General features: G+C 43.0%; 1 protein-coding gene across 2 annotated transcripts in view; it reads right to left on the minus strand.

Annotated features, from left to right (window-relative positions):
- The window catches only part of PIEZO2 (piezo type mechanosensitive ion channel component 2), a 1,179,452-nt gene that overhangs the window by 74,889 nt on the left and 1,082,378 nt on the right, over positions 1–22,185 (minus strand). For both annotated transcript variants that reach the window (XM_078688152.1, XM_078688151.1), the window contains 4 exons: positions 15,976–16,108; positions 5,207–5,354; positions 4,467–4,681; positions 2,993–3,151 (listed from right to left, as the gene is read on the minus strand). In XM_078688152.1, coding sequence (XP_078544278.1) covers positions 2,993–3,151; positions 4,467–4,681; positions 5,207–5,354; positions 15,976–16,108 — 655 coding nt within the window. The remainder of the gene's footprint in view (positions 1–2,992; positions 3,152–4,466; positions 4,682–5,206; positions 5,355–15,975; positions 16,109–22,185) is intronic.

Raw genomic sequence — 22,185 nt, forward strand, 5'->3', positions numbered from 1 at the left:
TGACTCTGAGGAAGCGCAGATCTGACCATGGCTAAGACTGAGGACCAGATTCACAAAGGCAAACTTACACAAACGTTTAAGACTACTCTTTTTCGATATTCACACACAAACAATTTAATAGGAACTTTACGACTGTAGAGACTCAGTAGTCGGGAAGAAGAACTCCACACTTAAAAAAGATAGGACAGGCATGAATGAGTGTTGACTACTGAGTTTCTGGTTGACCCAGTGAGATGTCTTCAAAAAACGTTACTAATTCTATAATTATTTCAAGTTCAATCAGTTCTAAAGATAGCCTGAAAATTAAAATATCAATCTAAAACAGGGGCGCACATTATTGTGAGAATGAGGAAGGACTCCAACAAAAAATGACCAGATTTCTAATTTTCTTAAACAATTACCACTGTATCATTCTAACAAGCAGGTTTGTTTAAGAAAGTGCTCTGATGCCCAAAAAATAATTTCCTTCAGAAGACTGAGGGAAAAAAATCTTGACTGAAGTCCAGTATTTCTGGCTGCATGAACTTTGGATGTTGTCCAGCCATTGTTCTGAAATTTTTGACATAATCACATCTCAAAAGTAAGAAAATAAATCAATGTAGGCCTAGTCAGACCGTTCATTGAACAGGGTGCTTCAATTTCTCACAATTGATGTAGAGATGTATATACCAGCAATGCAGACAAATACCTTTCTTGGAGGAAGTCAACTTGGGAAGAGATGATGAGAAAAGAGCTGTTAGATATCTTAGGAAAATATTTTATGATTCCCTTACACCTCGGTATTTATAGTCTCGGGATGATTTGGCGGGCGGGAGTTAGTAACATTCATATGAACCAAACGAACTTGAAGCTGAACAATTTAACTACCCACTAAAACTTTACTAATTGTGAAGAAGCCAGATTAAGCTAATCTCTACCAGTACACACCTTCTGATATTCAAGTTGTGTTCTGTACTGTAACAGCGATTCCAAGTTCACTAATTCATTTAGCAAAGTGAGCAATAAAATCCGTATCATCTCCTGCAATATTTACTATCCATGAGAAACTATTGGTCCTTACTAAAAGGGGGAAAAACTTTATTATCTATTTACATTCAGAAATTACCAGTATCACCACGAGAATAACACATTGTATAAAATAAAAAAAACATATGATGCAGTTCTGTGGAATATATGTCAAACTTTCTTTTAATTATCTGGAAAGGTAAAAAAAAAGTCTGATAGTTAGGGTATTTGCTTCCTCTCTAGAACAGATAATACTGCAAATCTCCCGCTGAAGTCTCTAAAGTCTCTTGAACTATCATACTGCCGCAGGAGATTTAAGGTAAAGATCAACAAAAGCTTTGCCTGCAACATTTATTCTTCCTATATCCAGACTATTTAACATTTTTAGAAAATGGTACCAGGCCTGTCATTTCTGCAATATTTTGAAGGAAGTTTAATGCTAAGCCCTGCATCGTGAAAGCCAAAGTCGATCGCAAGAAAAATCCCTCTTCATGATTCAAGGAGAATGTTGCTTTCTTACTTCCTAAATATTCAATTTACCAAAGACGTTTGAGTACATATAATGGAAATATATGAAAGTGCATATTTTTTCCCAAAGGGAGAGGTTAACAGAAATTTTTTACCGGTCCACATTAATCTTTTCTGCATATCTTTTAATTTTACTCTGCAGAATCGCAGTGTTCTTTGGTACCATGTATGTTCTGTTGCCTGGCTTGACTAATCATTTCAATTTGCTTTCAGTATTTTTTTGTCCATCAACAGGTGACACATTGTAAATACAGAATGCCAAAATATGTAGCAGGTCTATAACCACATATATTCACAGTGTGTAAATTGTACTATTGTCAGTGGTAGGGCCCAAGGTATTTCTATGTAGGCCACTGTAGCTTGTACCTTTTGCCCCTGCTAGCACTGCCAAATGGCAGTACCAACACAACTACGAGTCGTCGCATTGCCACAGGTTTGACAATTTGTACAATTCCAGGACCACCAAAGCTGTAAGAATGGACTGGAAGCACGGATAGTATTCATTTTATTGTATATTGAATTGCTAAACTCTCTGATGAAGTGCTCACCTAAGAAATAGACATACAGAGCTACCATGTCGTGAAATGTCATAGCTACCAGCGTTGATAATTAAGTGCCAGAGCAGAGCACCGGCAAACACTCCCTCAAATTAAGCTCTGCAAGTTCATAAGATCCGAAAGAACATCATTCTGAATGAAAATCGAAGACAAACCTTCTTCCCCAAGCCTTCATATATGACAAGCACACTGTGTACCAAGACATTAATTTTCATTGTGACAAGCGCATTGTTTTAAATGTTAGAGATGAGTATCCAGCAAAATGAAGAGTATCTCTGGTGGTCAAACATTGTATTGTAGTAGAGGGACCATGCGTCCCGGATTTGCCCGGACAGTCCCAGTTTTTTCACCAGCTGTCCCGGCAGATTTCGGCAAATTTGGTTCATGTCCTGGTTTTTATCGGGGGTCGACTGAAACTAGAGACAGGCACTTTTTGGATGTTCTTAAGCTATGCTAGTTAGCAGGTTTTATAAGAAAGCAAGTTATTTAAGCGGTATGACGCTGCTTTTAGAAATTACATTTTATTTATTTTCTTAGTGCCTCTTCTGTGTTCCGGTGTTGATCTGAGTTGCCATTCTGCGCTGCTCCGTTGATCTAAAATTGTAGTCCTTCTTCTATTTTAGCAAAATGTCCTGGTTTTTGGTTCTCAGGATCTGGTCACCCTAGATTGTAGGCTATTAATATATAGGTACCACTTGCATACTCTTTAAACATGGATCTGCAATGACATTTAGGGCTCAACAGTTGTCCTTCCAGTCTTGTAAAGTCTATAAAAACGTTGGAATATCACTTTACCAAATATTGCTAAAGGAGGCTTTTATGTTTTACTCTTCACTTTTTCCAGAAGAGCAGAACCCAATGAACCGACAGACATGTTGTTGTGTACGCCATCCTTCACTTACCCTTGGAATAAGAACAGGTTGACATAATTGTAGCTCTTCGTAAGGAAATTGCCAAGAACGCGGGTAGGGTAGCCACAACGGATTTGGTAGGCAGACAATCCAAAATAGAGACATTTAACAAAATACCAAAGCTGGGCAACAGTGTTCTGGCTAAATTTTCTGAAAGACAAACAAAATAAAGGTGTTACAGTCTAATGTCCCACTATTCATGATCGACAGTGTTAACTTACCCCTTTCCTACAACATATCCAAGTACCAAACACACTGCATTATGCTTACAATTCTGTATGATTGCTTGCACTCGATTAATACAGTAGCATCGTATTGCAGCCATATAGCAGCTTGAGACTTCGGTGCGATTGCACAGTACCTTGGCTAAGTTTCCACCACACTTGTGGTATTCCTCTTTCATCGTGATAGACTACTTTATCATTTTCACGAGAGCCTATATTATCGGGACTCACCAATGTCTTTGAATTCATAAAGTCCATGTTTGATTCCCTGTAAATTTCAAGGACAGCAAATGGGTAATTCCCTGTCCTGAGATTCACGAGGAAATGGGACAAAGACTTGGGACCGCTCATATAGTCATGAAGCATTAAATGGTTACTGATTGCCCTAGTCATTTGATCGACTTTTACACTCACATTGTTGCTATGGACATCAGAGAAAGCAGACATCAACCCCAAGAGCATATTCTAGAATCTCTGTGTCAATTTCACTGATTCTGAATTCCGGATGTACCTCTTAAAAGTTTCCCTGAGAATCATTGCCAAGCATTCAGCCTGGATGCACTGATTGGTTGTGTCACACTCCTCAGAGGACCCGGAAGCTGATTTCGATCATTTATGTAGTCCAAATGTAACTTGTCTCTATTAGTCACTCTAAGCCTAGTTTGTGCCTGATCGTATATAGACTGTTCTTGCAGTCACAGCTGGCATTTGTAAATCACCAGTAAATAGATGAATAGATAAATATTTTTCCAGTGGCAGAAACAACCCTTGTTTCAAATATCATGAGAGGCACGATAATACAACTTAGGTTTAAATCTCCACATTTATGACACTACCATGCCCATTATTATATCCCCAAAATACTAGTGAGAAAATACAATTTGTAAGCAATAATAGAAACATCTGCTACAGTTTACATGAAGATAGATTTAGCGCACAGGAGCATGTTTAAAACTCACTATTGGTCATTTTAGTCCATTTAATGAATTAAATGTACTTTGTATGCACAGTTTTATAGATGGTCAACCTAACTGCAACAACTATAGTAATAATGAAAGTGAATACTTCAGTTTGTGGCACCAGCAATGTTCGAAAAGAGACTAGTTGAAGGGAGATCTACCAGCGTAAATAATAGTTAGGAGAATATGCCAGATTAAACGACCTGCACAGGCATTTTAATGACAATGGACAACAAGTCTTAACATTTGATTCCTTCTCTCCCACATGTGATGGATTTGTACCTTTCCGTGACGCCAGGCAGTATGAAGAACATCCAAAAATGTATTCCAAACACAAGTATAACTTGAAAGATGACTTTCCCCATGACGGTTTTTCTGAGGTATAAAGCTCTGTCCACCACCATAGTCCCAAACTGAATGAGCACCATCACCAGGAATGCTTCGGGTACTTGGTCTTCTGAGAGGGAAGATGTAATGTCTGCAGCAGCTGAATGTTTCTGTGCAGATAAGTGTACAAAGCAAGATGGCATGGAAAGAGGTTAAGAAGGATTTAGGCAATTGCACTGACAATCAAAGAAGGAGAAGCAACTTTGGGACCACACAATCTAGGTCTATTCTGTACCAAATTGTGATATCATCATAACTAAACCGATTCATCTCATTGTGCCTCAGAGCATTTAAAAGACAAAATTGTGAGTGTTTAGCACATATTATCTTCTAGCGTTCACTGATAAGAAAAATTGAATTGTCCATTTACGTACGCTATGCGAAATCTAAATTGTAACTTTTTCCGAATACTAATCAATGCATTTTTAATAAAGGTCTAGACGAACAGCCTTTATAAATTGCCAATTGTGGATAGTTTTGTAAAAACAGGGATTCATGAGATGGCAAGGAATTGATATATTTGTTGACTACATCCAATGACAATTTTCAAGTATTCTAAATGCCCCTGAATTCGTTCCTTCATTAGATTTGTTTATCATATATGCATTAAAAGTCTACACTAGTCCTCTACTTACCCCAAAAGCCCAAAAGCCAAACACAATGATGATGAAGTCCACGGTATCAGCGAGAAACATCAGAACATAAACATCAGTAACTGCACTGTAGTCTGGGTGAATGAGGTTGTAGAAAAATTGCCGAATGGGTATGTAAACTTGGAGAGTCCTGGAAAGATACAATCATATGGTCAAGATGGAAAACAAACTCATTTAGATTCAAGCAGGCCAATAGTTTTTGCACATTGAATTACATTTTGGCCCAGAATTACTAAACTTTTGCGTTGCCATTGCATCATGCAATGAGACACAAGGTAATTCAAGGGCTTAAGTGCTATTTACTAAGTTGCACAAAGCCACCTTGCCTGGCTCTGCGTGCCTTAGTAAATCCAGAGTAATGCAAGGCAGCACAAATCACTGCCTTGTGTTACCCTGCATTGTGAAGGCATTCCCCCGAATCTACCCATGGAGTGTGGGCGTTCCTACGCATTCCCCCCATGGATTTTGGCACTTTCCCAGATCTACCAAGGGTGTAATGAGGAGACATATGTTCATATCTCCTCGTTATTTTCACTTCCTACATATGCTGCATTCTGCAGCACACACAGAATTAGGAAAATGCCTCTTTGGATTGTTATTGTGCAGGAAGGTATCCCCGTAGATGCAGGATGCATCAATCGTCTCCATGCATCGAAGTTCTGAAGATGGGTGCCGGAATCGAGAGGCATTGAGCGATGCACCGGAATCTACCACACAGTCAAGGGGATCAGTTCATCTTACCAAGCTTGCAACAGTGGCTGCACGCAGTCCTTTATGCCGATCGCTGAAGGCAAATTACTGGTTCTGAGGCAATGCCGCTGATTTAATTCCCGCAACTAGGTTGATATGCCGCTTCTGCTACACGCAGGTCGGAGAGGCATTAATTTTGTAGGAAGACTGCTGTAGCACCCACTTCTGAGGTATAGAACTGGGGGGGCATCTCAGGTAAGGGTAGGACTCACAGAAGGCACAGTCTAACAGCATCAGAAGAATTGCAGGAAGTCTTCTGTGTCCCTGAGACTTCAGAAAACAGGAGGCAAGCCAGCAAACTCTTGGACATCACTCTGGATCAAAGGCAGAGTTCAGCTCTCCTTCAACAGAGTCACAGATTAGCAGGCAGCGGGGCAATAAGCAGGAAGCAGTTCTTCCAGAAAAGCAGTCTAGTTGAGTCCTTTAAGCAGCACAGCAGCTCTAAGAAGGGTCTGACATAAATATTATTGTGGTTCTTGGTAATAGTCAGATTGTTAGACACTGCTTATCAACATCTGTGGCCCGTACAGGTAAGAGCAGTGGGGCGGAGGGGCAGGGTCGGGGGATTCCAACGGAAGATTACGAGGGAAACTTACATAAATAATTCGTTTTTCCTCATCGTTGTCTGTCAAAATCCCCCCCACTTGGCCTCATCGCTCTTACCTGCACAGGCTGCGGCTGCTTATCAAGTATGCATTTATATTGTTAGATACTGGTCAACAAGTATGGGTTTTCTGAGCATTCTTACATTTTTTTACGTACATTTGGTGTGCCTCAATGAGACATTCTCTTCCCATTTGTCTGTAGGATAATTTGAATATGCCTGTTGCTAGTATTATTCTGGCTCTTTGAAACTTAACTTGGAACTATTTACCCCAAAAATTTGTTTTCAATTGAAAAAGCCACTAAGGATTGCTTTTGCGCAGGAAGGTGTCCCTGCACAAAAACAATCCTTCCTGCAATTCATGTACCCTTGCAACATGGTGCATGGTCTGTAATTTGATGGACGGGATATCCATTACATTTGTGATGGAGTATCCCTTCCGCCAAGATCGTAATCAGGCCCAAAGCATATTTCAGAGTCTCTATGACCCTTAACCCTGTCCTCAGGCAGGTCGCTCCCCACGCTGCACAGCACCACCTGTGTGTCGCTGCCCCCAAGCCCGCTGCTGCCACTGGCCTAAGGGTTCGAGGCCGCACGCTCTCTGCGCTCGTTCGGCCCCTTGTTCTGTCAGCCTGCTGTAATGCCTCTGCCCCTGCACTGCTAATAGTTGTTTTTTCTCCTGTTTTTATATTCTTGTTCACTGTTTTTGCACTATTGTTTTGTTCTACCCCCTTTTTTGTTTCTGTATCCCGCTCTACACTCCGCTTTCCCGTCGCTGCGTCCCATGCGGCCCTGCCCCCCTGCTCGGCCATTCGCTTCCCCGCTCCTGCCTCCCAGCTGCTCCTCCCTACCACCTCCCCTTATATGGCGGCCGCGAGCAATGGGCACGCCGCTGACGTGCCTAAGTCAAGCCCGTCTGCGCCCGTCCGTGCCCAGCGCCAGATCCACTGGCCTCCGTGAACGCCACGACGCCCATCTCCGCTACGACACCAACACCCTCCATGTCCTCAACACCAGATGAGCGCACAACTGCTTCCTGGCAGCCCCGAAGCGCACCAAAGGACCCTTCTCCTGCCGGAGCTGCAGCTTCACCATCAGCTGACTCCCCAATCCACCGACCACGAAAGAACACAACCACCTGAGATGCATTCTTCTCAACTCCTGCTCCGCCCGCAAACACGCCGTTGAATTCTGGGACCTACTCGACTCAACCTCCCCAGACGTCGCCTTCCTGATGGAGACCTGGCTGAACCCCTCCTCGGCACCAGAAATCACCATAGCCATCCCGGACGACTACAAGATCACCCGCAGGGACCGCACCAATGGATCAGGAGAGGAATCACCATCATCCACAGGAACACCCTCAGAGTCTCAGCCAACACCGACGACACCCTCAGCACTGCCGAACACCTGCACTTCCAAATCCACACCGATCCCAACACCACCCTTAGAGGAACCCTCACCTACAGACCCCCCAGACCCCGACCACAGTCGATCGCCGACTTCGTCAGTACACACGCCCTCGCCTCCACAGACTGCCTGAACTTCCACCTCGAGAACAACACCAACTCCACCACCCTGATCGACAACCTCGGACTCGTCACAGCACCCACCCACTCTGCTGGCTACACGCTTGACCCCGTCTTCTCCGCAAGCACCCACGTCTCTTTCAACCACACCACTGAACTCCACTGGACCGACCATCACTGCATACACTTTACCTTCCGGAAACCCACCACGCACCACTGCACCCAACAGATCCCCGGCCGCTGCTGGAACAAAGTCACCGAAGACCAGCTAACCACTACCCTCACCTGGAACCCACCCACCGACCCCACCGACCCTGACACCGCCACCCGCAACCTCAGACAATTGATCGACGACTGCGCCAACACCCTCGCCCGATCAAGAAACCCTCCAACAGACACACCAGCAAGAAAGCCAGCTGGTTCATCGAGGACCTCCAGGCCTCTAAGCAAACCTGCCATAAGTTAGAGAAGGAATGGCACCGTGAACAGACACTGGACAGCCATGCAGCCCACAAGAATGCCAACCGCAGACACCATCACCTCATCAGATCCGCCAAAAGAGCCTCCTTCAAAGACCGCCTAGACAACAAACACACAACAGCAAAGAGCTCTTCAACATAGTGAAGGAACTCTCCAACCCCAAGTCCAACTCCAATGACATCCCACCCTCGCAAGACCTGTGCGACTCCCTTGCCACATTCTTCTATCGCAGACATCCACGACAGCTTCAACACCACAACCACCCCAACAACCACTGGGACCTCCGTCCCCACGGCCACCATCCGCACCGATCCCCTGCTCTCCTGAGCCAACATGAACAACGACGACACCATCAAAACCATGAACACCGTCCACTCTGGATCTCCTTCGTATCCATGCCCACACCACATCTTCAACAAAGCCTGCACCACCATCGCACCCCATCTCCGGAAAACCATCAACATCTCCTTCGAGACAGCGACCTTCCCGGTGCGGTAAGTACGCCGAGATCAACGCCTTACTCAAAATCCCAAGGCTGACATCAAGAACTTCTGGCCCATCTCCCTGCTCCCGTTCCCGTTGAAGGTCATCGTGAAGGTCGTCAACAGACAAATGACCCGCTACCTGGAGGAGAACAGCATCCTGGACCCTTCCCAGTTCAGGTTTCGCAGCAACCACATCATCGAAACTGCCCTCATCATTGCCTCCGATGATATCAGGGCCCTGCTGGACAACGGAGAAACCGCGGCCCTCATCCTCCTGGACCTGTCAGCCGCCTTCGACACCGTCTGCCACCGCACCCTACACACACGCCTTCATGACGCTGGGATCCGAGACAAGGCTCTGGACTGGACCACCTCCTTCCACTCCGGCAGAACCCAGAGCGTCCGCCTCTCCCCCTTCCGCTCCGAAGCCACCAAGATCATCTGCGGCGTACCCCAGGGCTCACCCCCCAGCCCGACATTGTTCAACATCTACATGGCACCGCTCGCCCATGTCGCCCGACTTCACGACCTCAAAATCATCTCCTACGCCGACGACACCCAGCTGATCCTCTCCCTCACCAAGGACCCCCTAACCGCCAAAACCAACCTCCACAAAGGGATGAAAGCCGTCGCCGAGAGGATGAAGAACAGCCGACTGAAGCTAAACTCAGACAAGACGGAAGTCCTCATCCTCGACTCCACCCCCTCGGCCTGGGACGACTCCAGGTTGCCGACAGCACTGGGAACAGCTCCAGCACCCACCGACCACGCCCGCAACCTTGGGTTCATCCTCGACTCTACTCTCTCCAAGACAAAGCAGATCAACGCCGTCTCGTCCTCCTGCTTCAACACCCTCTGTATGCTCCGCAAGATCTAGAAGTGGATCCCCACCGAAACAAGAAGAACGGTCACCCAGGCCCTCGTCAGTAGCAGGCTGGACTACGGAAAAGCCCTCTACGCAGGAGCCTCGGCCAAACTCCTGAAACGATTTCAACACATTCAAAACGCCTCTGCACGCCTGATCCTTGACATCCCTCACCACAGCCACATCACCCCCCCACCTGATAGACCTGCACTGGCTCCCCGTCAACAAGAGGATCACCTTCAAGCTCCTCACCCATTCACACAAGGCACTCCACAACACTGGGCCAGCATACCTCAACAGGCGACTCAGCTTCTACACCCACAACCGCCACCTCCACTCTGCCGACTGCGCCCTCGCCACTGTCCCCCGCATCCGAAGAGCAACCTCTGGTGGCAGATCGTTCTCCCACCTCGCCGCCAAGACCTGGAACACCCTCCCCATCCTCCTATGGCAGACCCAGGACCTGCTAACCTGCAGAGGAATCCTTAAGACCTGGCTATTCAAGCAGTAGCAGCCCCCCACAGCACCTTGAGACCCTCACGGGTAAGTAGCGCGCTTTACAAATATTCTGATTGATTGATTGATTCCAGTGCTTATGACTTCTTTTGGCAAGTGGCTCCTAATCTAGAACCGAGCAGACGGGCTGTCATAACAAGTGACCTATTCAAATGTGTTATTTCAAAAAACACTACGCCACCAACAAATATTTCTGATCCTTGCATCAATATTCCTACAACAAGCACTCAAATATTTATTATGTTCCCCTGAAGGATGTGCAGTAATCAAGTGTAATTTATGTGTTTGACACAATGGCAGGCATCTTAATTCTTATTTTTTGTGCAAATGTTCAATCAACCATATTTATTTATATTAGGTGTCGATTGTAAGTGCTTTTGGAATGACATATTTTGTAAATGAAGATAAGCAATTGTATTTGTTAAATGCTGGCAGCTTCATAAAAGTGTTTCAAAAACATAAACGAAGGGTGCTGCTGTTGTGTTGTTCTTTTGAAGGTAAAGTGGTGATTGCTTCCCGATTGTGGGTGTAAATTTAAAACAAGCATCGACACACTCAAACAGAGAATGAAACTCAAAGTGAGTGGTTAAAACATATGTTCCCAAAAAGATCTGAATGAGAAAAATGTAGCTGGATTTGATAAAAAATAAAAATACACCAATGTCCTATTTTGATGAGGGGTTAGTGTTATAATAAATTATATCAACCTAAGGTACCCACTTCATCACTGAGCAATAACTCACTTCCACTTCTACTCCCATTCTCGACAAGCTTATGCCTGATGGATACAATATCATTCACTTACCCCATGCCTACTCCTGCCAACAAGTTCAGCAATAGACCTCATTCTGTGAGCTATTCATCATGTTCCTTTTCCAATCCCCACCTCTTTGATGAGACTGACCACTGCTCACTAACATTTTGGGAGAGGGGTTGGCCTAACGGCTAAGGCGCTCGACCTCGGATCTGGGTTCGAGTCTCGGTAACGACGCCAAAAAACCCCCTGTGATTCTGGGCAAATCACTTAATCTCCCCGTGCCTAAAATAAAAAAAAATGAAAGTGTGTCTTCATGTAACGTAACTGGTGCTATGTAAAGCGCTCTGATAACTGATTCGGTTCGGTTCTAGTTCGCGCTATATAAAACTCCGGAAAAAAAAAAAAAAGAAAAATTCCACAGCACACTTTCAAAACTCCCAAAGGATATTTCAATCCCTTAATATTTGCCTCCAGATCCTTCAAAATATTTATCGAAATCCCCTCAATAGATCACAGCCTCTTTCCACAACAGTTGAACAGACAATGTTGAAGTTTTGCTTGGTATGTCCATTGACTTAAGTTTCTTTTTGCACTGATTTAATAACATTCAACCAGAAGGTCCCTCCAAATTCTCATAACCATGATATTCTCAAAGCCTTATTTCCAGCAAGTGTACAATTAGAAAAGTAGACAACATCTGGGGCTATATTATACATTGTGCTACAGAGACAAAAAAAGGCATGTGCTCCCGCTTTGTGTGCCCCCGAGGCACAAAGATATTACAGAAGGGGCCGCAATTTTTATACATGGCTGTTTCTCCCTTCATGGACATTAGGATTATCCCTTCCTGCACTGTAATCATCCCATTCCTGAAAATAGAATAAATCCAGCTTAAAAACCTCACCCAAGAACAGGTTATTTGGGTCATTTTCTTTCCAGTCACCCAACTACCCGTCATCATTAGGGTCCTAAAATTCCCTATAGCACTTGTTAGAAATGGGGGTCTTTAGTTGGCAATGGTTTGCATCTGTGTCCAAGTAGGGACCCTTGCTTTTAGTCAAGGTAAGGGAGTTACGCCCTTAGACAACCCCTGTTCACCCCCTTAATAGCTTGGCACGAGCAGGCAGGCTTATATCAGAGGCAGTGTGTAAAACATTTGTGCACACATAAGTAATACAGTGAAAATACTACAAATGGACACCACATCAGTTTAGAAAAATAAGTAATGTTTATCTAAACCAAACAAGCCCAAAACAACAAAAATCCAACATACAGTTATCCAGATATGATTTTTTAAAACATAAAACAGTTCTGTCCATAGCAAACTATAGATGCCACACTTTCAACTCAAAGTACCTTGGATGCATCAAATGAGCAAAAACAGCAGCAAGGAAGGTGATGCATTGGTTCCTTACGCACAGGGAAGGTGACGCGTTGATTCCTTGCTCTAGGGGAGGTGATGTGTCGGTGCCATACTGCCACGCAGGGGAAGTGATGTGTTGGTTCCTTACTGAAGAGGAGATGCATCGGTTTCTTACTGTGTGGGGAGGTGAAGTGTTGGGTTCTTTCTGCAGTCCCAGCATTGCTGTAGACTTGTCGCCCCGGTCAGATGTGTGGGGATTCGGGGATGCATCGGTTCCCGGCGGCAACGGGCCTGCATTGATCGCTCCAGCCGCGGTACCATGATGTGTCAATTCTTGCAGTCGCACAACAGGGCCTGCGTCGGAGTCGGTGCAGTAGTCTCGGACTTTGTTGCCCGGGGCATGAGACTCCGCATTCCTGCGGTGTTGCGTCAGAAACGGATGTGGATGCGTCACTTTTCTGTAGTTGCAGGAACCACCCCCAGAGGCCCAACACTGGCACAGGCACTTCTTGACAGGTCAGAACTCACAGCAAGGAAGTTCAGGGGAGCTAGTGGTGAAGTGTTTGTGTCCCTGAGACTTCAGAACAGGAGGCAAGCTCTACTTGGAGATCTTCTTCAAGCAAGACACACAGCACACAGCAAAGGCTTTACCCTCTCCTTGACAGAAACAGCCACTGCAGGCAAACCCCAGACAGCACCCAGCAAAGGGGCAGTACGTGTTCTTCAAATTTCCCAGCTATTCTACTTGACAGAGGTTCCTCTTGAGTCCAGAAGAATTCGGAAGTTCTGTGGTTTGGCCCCCAATATTTATACAGCACTCTCCTTTGTTCTCTTGTGGCAGAGATGCTCTGTGCTCAGTCAAACCCAGTTCTATCTTCTCTGGTCCAGGCAGGAGGTGGGGACTGCATGGTGTAAGACCAAGCCTATCAGGTGCAAGGAAATCTCGTCTCCCTACTCTAAGTGCAGCCCAGGTCTATTCAGCCCAGCCCTGACTCATCCAGGAACGGCAGAACACACCTCAATCCCACCAGTGGCTGTTTACAGTGAATACACATCCCCAGCCCCTGTCACTCTAAAGCCAGACAGTCAATCCACAAACCAGCAAAGGTACACAGGATGGCTAAGCAAGAAAATACCCACTTTCTAAAAGTGATATTTTCAAACACACAATATAAAAAACATCTTTACTAAAAGATGCTTTTTTATATTCTGAGTTCTGGCCTACTAAACTCCATTTTCTATCTTGTCCCAAAGGGAAGTCATACGTATAAGATCTTAGAAGTAAACTCCTATTCTATTCTAGGGGACAGTTAGCCTTTCAGTAGTGAAAAAACAAAATACACTGTAGTTCACTATCAGGACATGTCACATACATTGGAACATGTCCTATTTTTCACATGCAATTCACCCTGTCCACAGGGGTGCCTTGAGCCCATCTTAGGGGTGACTCACATTTAATGAAAGGGAAGATTAGGGCCTGGCAAGTGGGTGCACTTACCAGGTCGACATGACATTGCAGTGGCAGGTCTGAGACCCCTTTGAAAGGCTGCTTGTGTGGGTGGCACAATCAGTACTGCAGGCCCACTAGCAACATTTGACTTACAGGCACTGGGCACATACAGTGCACTGTACTAGGGACTTAGTAGTAAGTCAAACAAGCCAATATTGGAAACACCAATCCATATTCACAATTTACAGAGGGAGCACTTGCACTTTGGCACTGATCAGCAGAGGCAAAGTGCCCAAAGCATCTAGAACAGCAAAAACAAAGTCCAGCACACAGCAAAAAAACAGGAGGCAGGGGCAAAAATACAGTGTAAAACCACGCCAAGGATGCCAGGTCTGTTAGTTATCACAAGGTCAGCCTGCCACAATCTTTTACATGACTAAAAATCGGGCTACTGTCACCAGTACATTACGAAAGTTGTGACACTGCAGGTCATAAATGATGCAAATCACTAAGCAAAATGACCGCTACCTTCTGGTCCATCACAAAAATCTGTCTATCAACATTTGCACTTCAAAGCTGTTCTCAACTGACCCATCTTTTTTTCAGATCATAATATCTCCGCGTGTCATTAATGAGGTCCATCAGGACTTCATTCTTGCACCTATGATTTTCAAACTTTACCTTGGGGAGGAATCAGACTACTTCAAATACATACCTTACATCGGTTTACGTGTGACAATTCTCTATATTCGTTTACATGTGAAATTCCCCTTACATTCGTTTACATGTGACACAAAACTATACCCCAAAGGTCTATTGGCAAATAGCATGTTGTGCTCCAAGCACTGCCTGGATACCATCTAAACTTTGATTTTTGCAGTCTGCAACTGATACACACAACCTAGACAGATCTAATTTGTATTAGCTGGGATAAGCAATAATCCCAGATAAATAAATAGCTATTTTCCATGCAATTCAACTGCTTACTGTATTCAGGCAACTAATAATCGAGTCAATGGATCTGAACACTGACCGGCTAGCGTTTTTATGAAGGAAAAACTTCCTGCTTCACATTATAGTTCCTTCCCCTTTGCCACAATGACGACTATAGTTTAATGCTTACTGGTATCCTAGATTCTGCTCACACCCCTATAAAGGCCACCTTACATGCTGTGTCATCAATGATCAATGCAAACAGAACGATGTAACCCTCAGTCTTATGGAATATTTTTGGATCAGGCAACCGAGCGCATTCAATTCAATCCAGTTTGCCATATCTATAACACCATCCACACAAAATCAATTTTTCTGCCAACACTTTTGCCCCACTATCCTTCAGGTTTTTGTGCTCCAAGTGAGGCTGCGCCCTTCTTTAAAACCTTGTAGGAAAGATCTTACAACCTTCTCTTCCCCTTTCTACCTCCCCTTCCCTTCACCACCCTTTGGACTTACTCCTATTATGCACTGCAAAAACTGTTCACTTACGTTTACAGAGGACGTCTTTCTTTAGCTATGCCTCTTGACATGATGTTCATGATTTACCCTCTGCATTCTGTATCTACATCGATTTCCTCCGCTGTTACAGGCCAACTTCCATGTTATATATCTGCATCATATTTGGATACACTAGTCTGTTATTATTTTAGATGTATGTCTGGAAATGTGTGTCCCTATTTAGTTCAGTGACCACTAATTCATCACATAAATGTTTTAGCCGAAAATGAAAAATACACAGCCCACTAGTCTCATGCTGGAACACAGGTTTCACATTAGGTTTCAGTTTTCATCTGTCAATAAATGCTTGACGAGTATGGTCACAGGACCAGAACCAGATATGAAATAAGATGTTCACATACAGAAACACCACCCAAAACTAATTGTATGTTTAAACCAGCGTTAACAATCGTATTCTGTTATACTGCTATATAAATGTGAAGCATATGGGTACTCACTTTTTTATGGTAAATGCTTTTGCTTTGATGAGTTGTTCTTTGAGTTTCTCCAGTACTAGCTCTTTCTTGGATTTCTGTTTTATGCTCAATAAGCTGCTTCCTCTTTGGCTACTGTTTCGGGTACTTGTGCTCCCTTAAAAGGAAAGAGAAACAACATGGAAACACATCAGTAACTATGTAGAAACCAAGCAATACGATTATTAAAACTTATAAAATGAATATAAGATTTATTTAAAAAACGAGGAAATTGAAAGTAGCTTTGATACACATGCTACAAAACGATAGGAGAGTCAATTATCAATTGATGTGTATATTTCACGTCTATTTTGAAATATTTACAAACCTTGGACTATTGAAAAAACTAGTTCTCAGAATATTAAGTCGCCCATTAGTCAGGTACTCATTAGGCAGGTAACTTCTTTATGTGTTTTCTAACATTCCTCAGCATTTAACAAAAATCTTGGTGACATTGCAGATTACCCAATAACTCTCATGTGTCACGAATATGCCTCGAATATGCCTCCTTTTCCTGCTTACCCTCACCCCGCATGTTGTTACAATTCGGTCGTTACAACGACCGGGCTGTAACAACGCAATATCATTAACCCGCAAGTTGTTTCAACGACTTGTGGAGGGGGGCGCTGGATGTTGGAATAGTATAATTTACTATTCCAACTCCAGTCTGTACGGCCAGTAGGGAACATCCTGCGGGATAATGGTATTGCGTTGTTACAACGCAGTCATTGTAACTAACGCGTTGTGACAACATGCGGGGTGACGGATGCGGGATGACTGATGTTTACCGTCTTACACACACATACTGTAACATCAACGACGGAATTGCACAGACTGCAGTGGCAAAGTGGTACACCAGACTCTTTGGGCACCTTTAGCATGCAGAACAATGTTACTGTTTATTCTGAAAATTCCCCATGTGAGCCTTGAGCATGTCCATTGGGATGAATCATGTGTTGGCAGGTAATGATGTATGGTCTTTACAAGGTGTCATTAGAGAACACATCAACTGGCATTAATGTTCAATTGACTAAAACCTGTTGACAACCTGATTCCTGTATCTGATTCCAGTATTAATTGTTGAGTGTTCTGATACATATTTAAATTGCAAGCAGCCAAACCCTTTGAACCACTCCCAGGTAGCATACTGTTCAATATCATGGCGGCACTTAATATTGACATTTTGTGAGCATGGTTTTCATCTTGTGTCTGTCTGACCCTGCCTTTCCGCTGTGAACGCAGGCAGGCCCAGGTTACTTGCCCACACAGAATTGTTTATGTTTCTCAATTCACTGAGCAAGAGAGGTAAGCTGCTAGAACAGACATTGTGAGATGCATACAGTGTCCTATGATGAGAAAGTGAATAATTCTGCCTCAGCTCTCATCAGAGCCTGCACAGCTCCGTTGAGTGACCTCGACGCAGAGAGTGTAGGTAGCACCACCAGTGTAGCTGAAGGGAGAGTGACCTTCTAGAAGTCTTTCTCCGTGTTAGTAAAGAGCATTAAGACGGAGGCCACTTGGCACTTTGACAGGCACTCTCCTGGGAGTGGAAGCACTGCCAGGGGTTTTTGTGCCCGGTTGAGATCTCCTGCCTGAGACTGTCACTGGATTCCCCAGTCGTGCTGGCAAGATGATGCTAAACAAACAGACAGCTGGTGAAGTATTTCAAGTTCTAATTATTTACTCTTGTGTACATACAGTTACTTTTATATACATTTATTCTTGTGTATTATTGACTTTTGATATATGGGAACTTGCTGCAATAAATATTCTCCTTTAGTTTGCAAATGAGTGTTGAGCTTTGTCCACGTTGTATTATGGTATTCTAAAGTGTGTAGACCCCTATTTTGAAGAGTGTTTATGTTGTGTCCTGGTATTTTAAAGTCTTGCCAAGATGCTCTGGAGAGAAAAGCAAGACACTCAGTCTAGAAAGAAAAAGGGAAGAGAATTCAGATACGTAGATTTTCTAAAATATTTCATGGAGTATTTTATTGTATTAGCCAAAAATACAATTACTTGATAAAAGATTTAGTAAGTTGCCTACAAAAATGCAATAACCTGGTGACCATAATCATTTTCTGCTTTTATTAGCATTTTCTATATTCTGTCACAGGTTTAATGATTGTTTCTATCTCAGGTACAAGTAAAACATGTCTGTGACCTACTTATGTGAATATACTTTTAGGATGTCACCATGTTGCATTCACACACAACGTGATGAGCATCTTGGAAGTATAGAAAATGCACTTCTGAGGTGGATGGATGCTGTTGATGGCTTTGGTAATGCCACCTCATTTAACAAGCATTAGCAAAGCCAATAGTGGCAAACAATATGCAATGGCAAAGTGAGACCGACTTACTACCATTTTGGTCTTCACAGAAGGCACTTACTCATTTCGGTATTCACAGAAGTTAGTAGTCCTAACTTTAGGACTCCTAAATGCCTTCTGTGAATACCGAAAGTCTTAAAGTGAGGATTTTTCTCAGTTTAGGAGTCCGAAAGTTAGGAGTCCTAACTTTACTACTCCTAAACTGAGAAAAATCCTAACTTGAAGACTTTCAGTATTCACAGAAGGCATTTAGGAGTCCTAAAGTTAGGACTACTAACTTCTGTGAATACCGAAATGAGTAAGTGTCTTCTGTGAATATCAAAATGGTAGTAAGTTTAGGATTTAGTCTTAAGTTAGTTCTGTGAATCGGGCCCTAAGTGTAAAATGCCTGAATTTATTCAGTCACTTGATTATGGAGCCATAACTCTGCCTTTGGTCTGAATATGGATGATTTGCAGGGGCCTCGGAGCAGAGTATGTCTGTGTATGCATGTGTTTTTGTGTGTGTGTGTGTATGTGCATGTGTGTATGTGTGTGTTATGTTATAACAATTTATTGTGCGCACTACTACCCAGAGGTGTCTAAGTGCTCACGGTCTACCATGCTGTGTCAGGCAACGCTAATTTCTAAAGAGCCATGTCTTGAGCAGTTTCCTGAACTCCAGCAGAGTTTAAGTCTTCCTAAGGGAGAGTGGAAGGGAGTTCCATTCCTTTATTGCGCTGTAGCTAAAACTCCTTCCCTCCCGATTAGTCCTTTCTGGGGGTGGACATCAGGTAGGCATTGGCTGAACGAAGTGATCTGTTGGGAGAATACCAGCTAAAAAGGTCCCAAAGAAATTGTGGTCCTTCTCTGTGCAATGCCTTGTGCGCAATGCAGAGAGCCTTAAATTTGACCGGCTGACCAACTGGTACCCAATGCAATTCCTGAATGCCTGCTCTGATAGACTGGTATTTGGGAACATCCAAGACCAGTCTAGCCGTGGCATGTTGTACTGCCTGCAACATTCTGAGTAAATTGGATTGTAAATTAAGATACAATCCATTACAATAATCCAGTTTGGATAAAACAAGGGAGGTCAGTACAGTTTTTCTGGTATTTATGGGGTTAAAAGGCAGAATGTTACATACAGTTCTGATAGTGAGGAAGAAGGAAGACACCACCTTAGAAACTTGGGACTTCAGATTGAGTTTTTCATCTATGATGACCCCCAAAGTCTTTGCCTTGGCTACTGGTGTAGGAGTGGGGCCCAGGGTGTCTGGCCATCAAACTGGCAACCACTGAGGAGAAAGGTTTCCAAACAGCACCTCCTCAGTTTTGCTTGAGTTCAACTTCAAGCAGTGCCTACCCACCCAGTTGCTCAGGATGACCATACAGTCATGAAGTTTGATGGAGTAAATAATGTCCTTGTCCACTGCTGAGATAACCAACTGATTGTTGTTGGCATTAGATGTGGGAATTAAATCAAAGCTTCTAATCAAGGGAGCTAAATCGGAAACATAAATATTAAAAGGCTTAGTGCTTAACAAGGACCCCTGAGGCACCCCACATGCAGAACAAAAGGTACGGATTTAAAAATTGCCCAAATGCAGAGATTGAGTTTGATCCGAAAGGAATGAAGTTAGAAGGGAAGGGTCCATTCCTCCTATTCCTAATAGCTTTTAGACATTTGACCAAACGCGTATTGTCCACGGTATCAAATGCCGCGGACAGGTCGAGGAGAACGAGGGCTGCCAACCCTCCACCTTCTAGTGCCTTACGGATTTCCTCTGTAGTTTTTATTAGGGACGTCTCTGTACTATGACCCGCTCTGAAACCAAACTGACTCTGGTCTAAGATTTTATTCTCTGCAGTGAAGGTGGAGACTTCAGTGTTTAACAGTTTCTCAAGAATTTTTGCGGAAAGTGGGAGTCTTGCAATAGGAAGGTAGTTGGCTGGATCTGTTATGTCCAGATTCGTTTTTTTTAAAAAGAGGCAGTATGCATGCCTGTTCCATATAGAAGGGAAAAGCCCTTGTGATAGCATCAGATTGAACATATTAGTTAGCAGTGGACTAATAATATGACTAATGCTTTGAAGGATACTAGGAGGACAGGGATCGTCTGGGGATCCTGATTTGGTTGTTGAGAGAAATGTAGCTATATGAACTGAGGAGGCCAAGGAGAAATTTAAAAAGAACACTTTCACTATAGCTACTTGTTCTGTGTCATTAGCATTTGGTTTATGACTGGCAAATTGGTCCTATATTTGGTCCACCTTGGATTTAAAGAAGTGGGCAAGAGTGTTGCACAAATTTTGATTGTAGTTGGCGGTGTCATCATTGGGGATTGAGATTAGGTTTTTTATCATCTTATAAAGGTCCTTACTGAAGTTACCGGCCTTTTCAATTTACGACATAAAGTACTGTCTCTTTTCAGCATTTAACTTTTTCTTGTAATCTGCAAGTATGACTTTGTATAGATCTTTTGCTGATGCTTCATAGTTTTTCCTCCACCTCCTTTCTTGCTTCCTGCAGGCTTGTTTATCTAATCGTAGGGCCTGTGTCTGTGTTTGCGCGTGTGTGTTTGTGCATATATGTGTTTAGTACAGCTCTAACTTTGGTCTGTATTCACACAAGCACATTTTCACAGGTAGATTTAGCCATGTGTAAAGTTACTACTGCACCCAGTTGTAACTTCACACTTTTGTCTATTCATCATTTCCACTAATAATTTTTCACATGTAGTAGGAGATCTTCACTACCAGAGCCGTTGGTCACCCAACAGTATTAAATAGATACAATCATTAAAGTTTCATAATTATAAAAATAGTATTTTAATGTGAAATTAAAATGCAAATTAATTTAAATATATTAAAATACAATATACAAAATAAAATGTTACAGCATAGTAACTCATTAAAATCAATGTTTATTAAATAGTTCAATAAATAACACATACTATATAATTTATAGTTCTTATTAATCACTATAATGTTTGCATATTTAGCTATTATTTACTAGATGGTATTCAAAACTTAGCTCATTCGTTTTCATTAATTTTATTTGAGTTAATATACATGTTTTAGAAAATATGTCAATTTTGTATTCATTATTTAATATTAATGTATTTAATTAAAAATAATTTGACTATAACCTTTAACACTATATATTATTCAATCAAAGACTTTGCCGAAACGTGTCACCATGTTCTGCAGAATAAAATAAGAAAATAAAATCATGAACTGCAGAAAGCACGAACTGCTGGGCCACCTTTTCCTTCGCTGAGGCATTTAGAAATGAACGGTGAAAAAAACCACAACAATATATGTCTATGTGAGAGTGTGCAGGGGTGTGTGTGTGTGTGTGTGTGTGTGTGTGTAGTTTATTTCCTACGGGGTATTATTTTAAAATTAAGTCCCTGCCTCCATTGTTATGTAAGGGAGTGTGTTACACTACAGGTGAGTGGCCATGTGTGGGTGCTGGACTTACTCCAAGGCCGGGTTTGAGTACATTTACAACTGTTGTTGGATCTTTTTGGCTGTAGCAACTTTAGAAATGCTGTTTTATGAATAGTAATTTTGTGGGTGGGTATTAGTATTTGCATGTCAGTCCATAAGCTTCTCCTTACCATTCATTAGTCCCCTTCTTACCCCTTCCTAAATCTCTCTCATTTACTAGTAAGCATGCCTCATTTTCTAGCCACTCTCCCAGGCTCCTCATACATGTACTATTAAAATTAATACATCTGAGTGCAAAGACCTATGCAAACCGAGGAGTTGGGGGGTGAGGGTTGTGGGGATCCACATTGAAAAGATTGAAGAAGAAAAGGTGGCGATCTTCATATGTAAGTTTATGAATAGCAATTTGAAGTATGTGATTAGTACTATTA

Source organism: Lissotriton helveticus, chromosome 4_1 (assembly GCF_964261635.1).
Source record: "Lissotriton helveticus chromosome 4_1, aLisHel1.1, whole genome shotgun sequence".
NCBI lineage: Eukaryota > Metazoa > Chordata > Amphibia > Caudata > Salamandridae > Lissotriton > Lissotriton helveticus.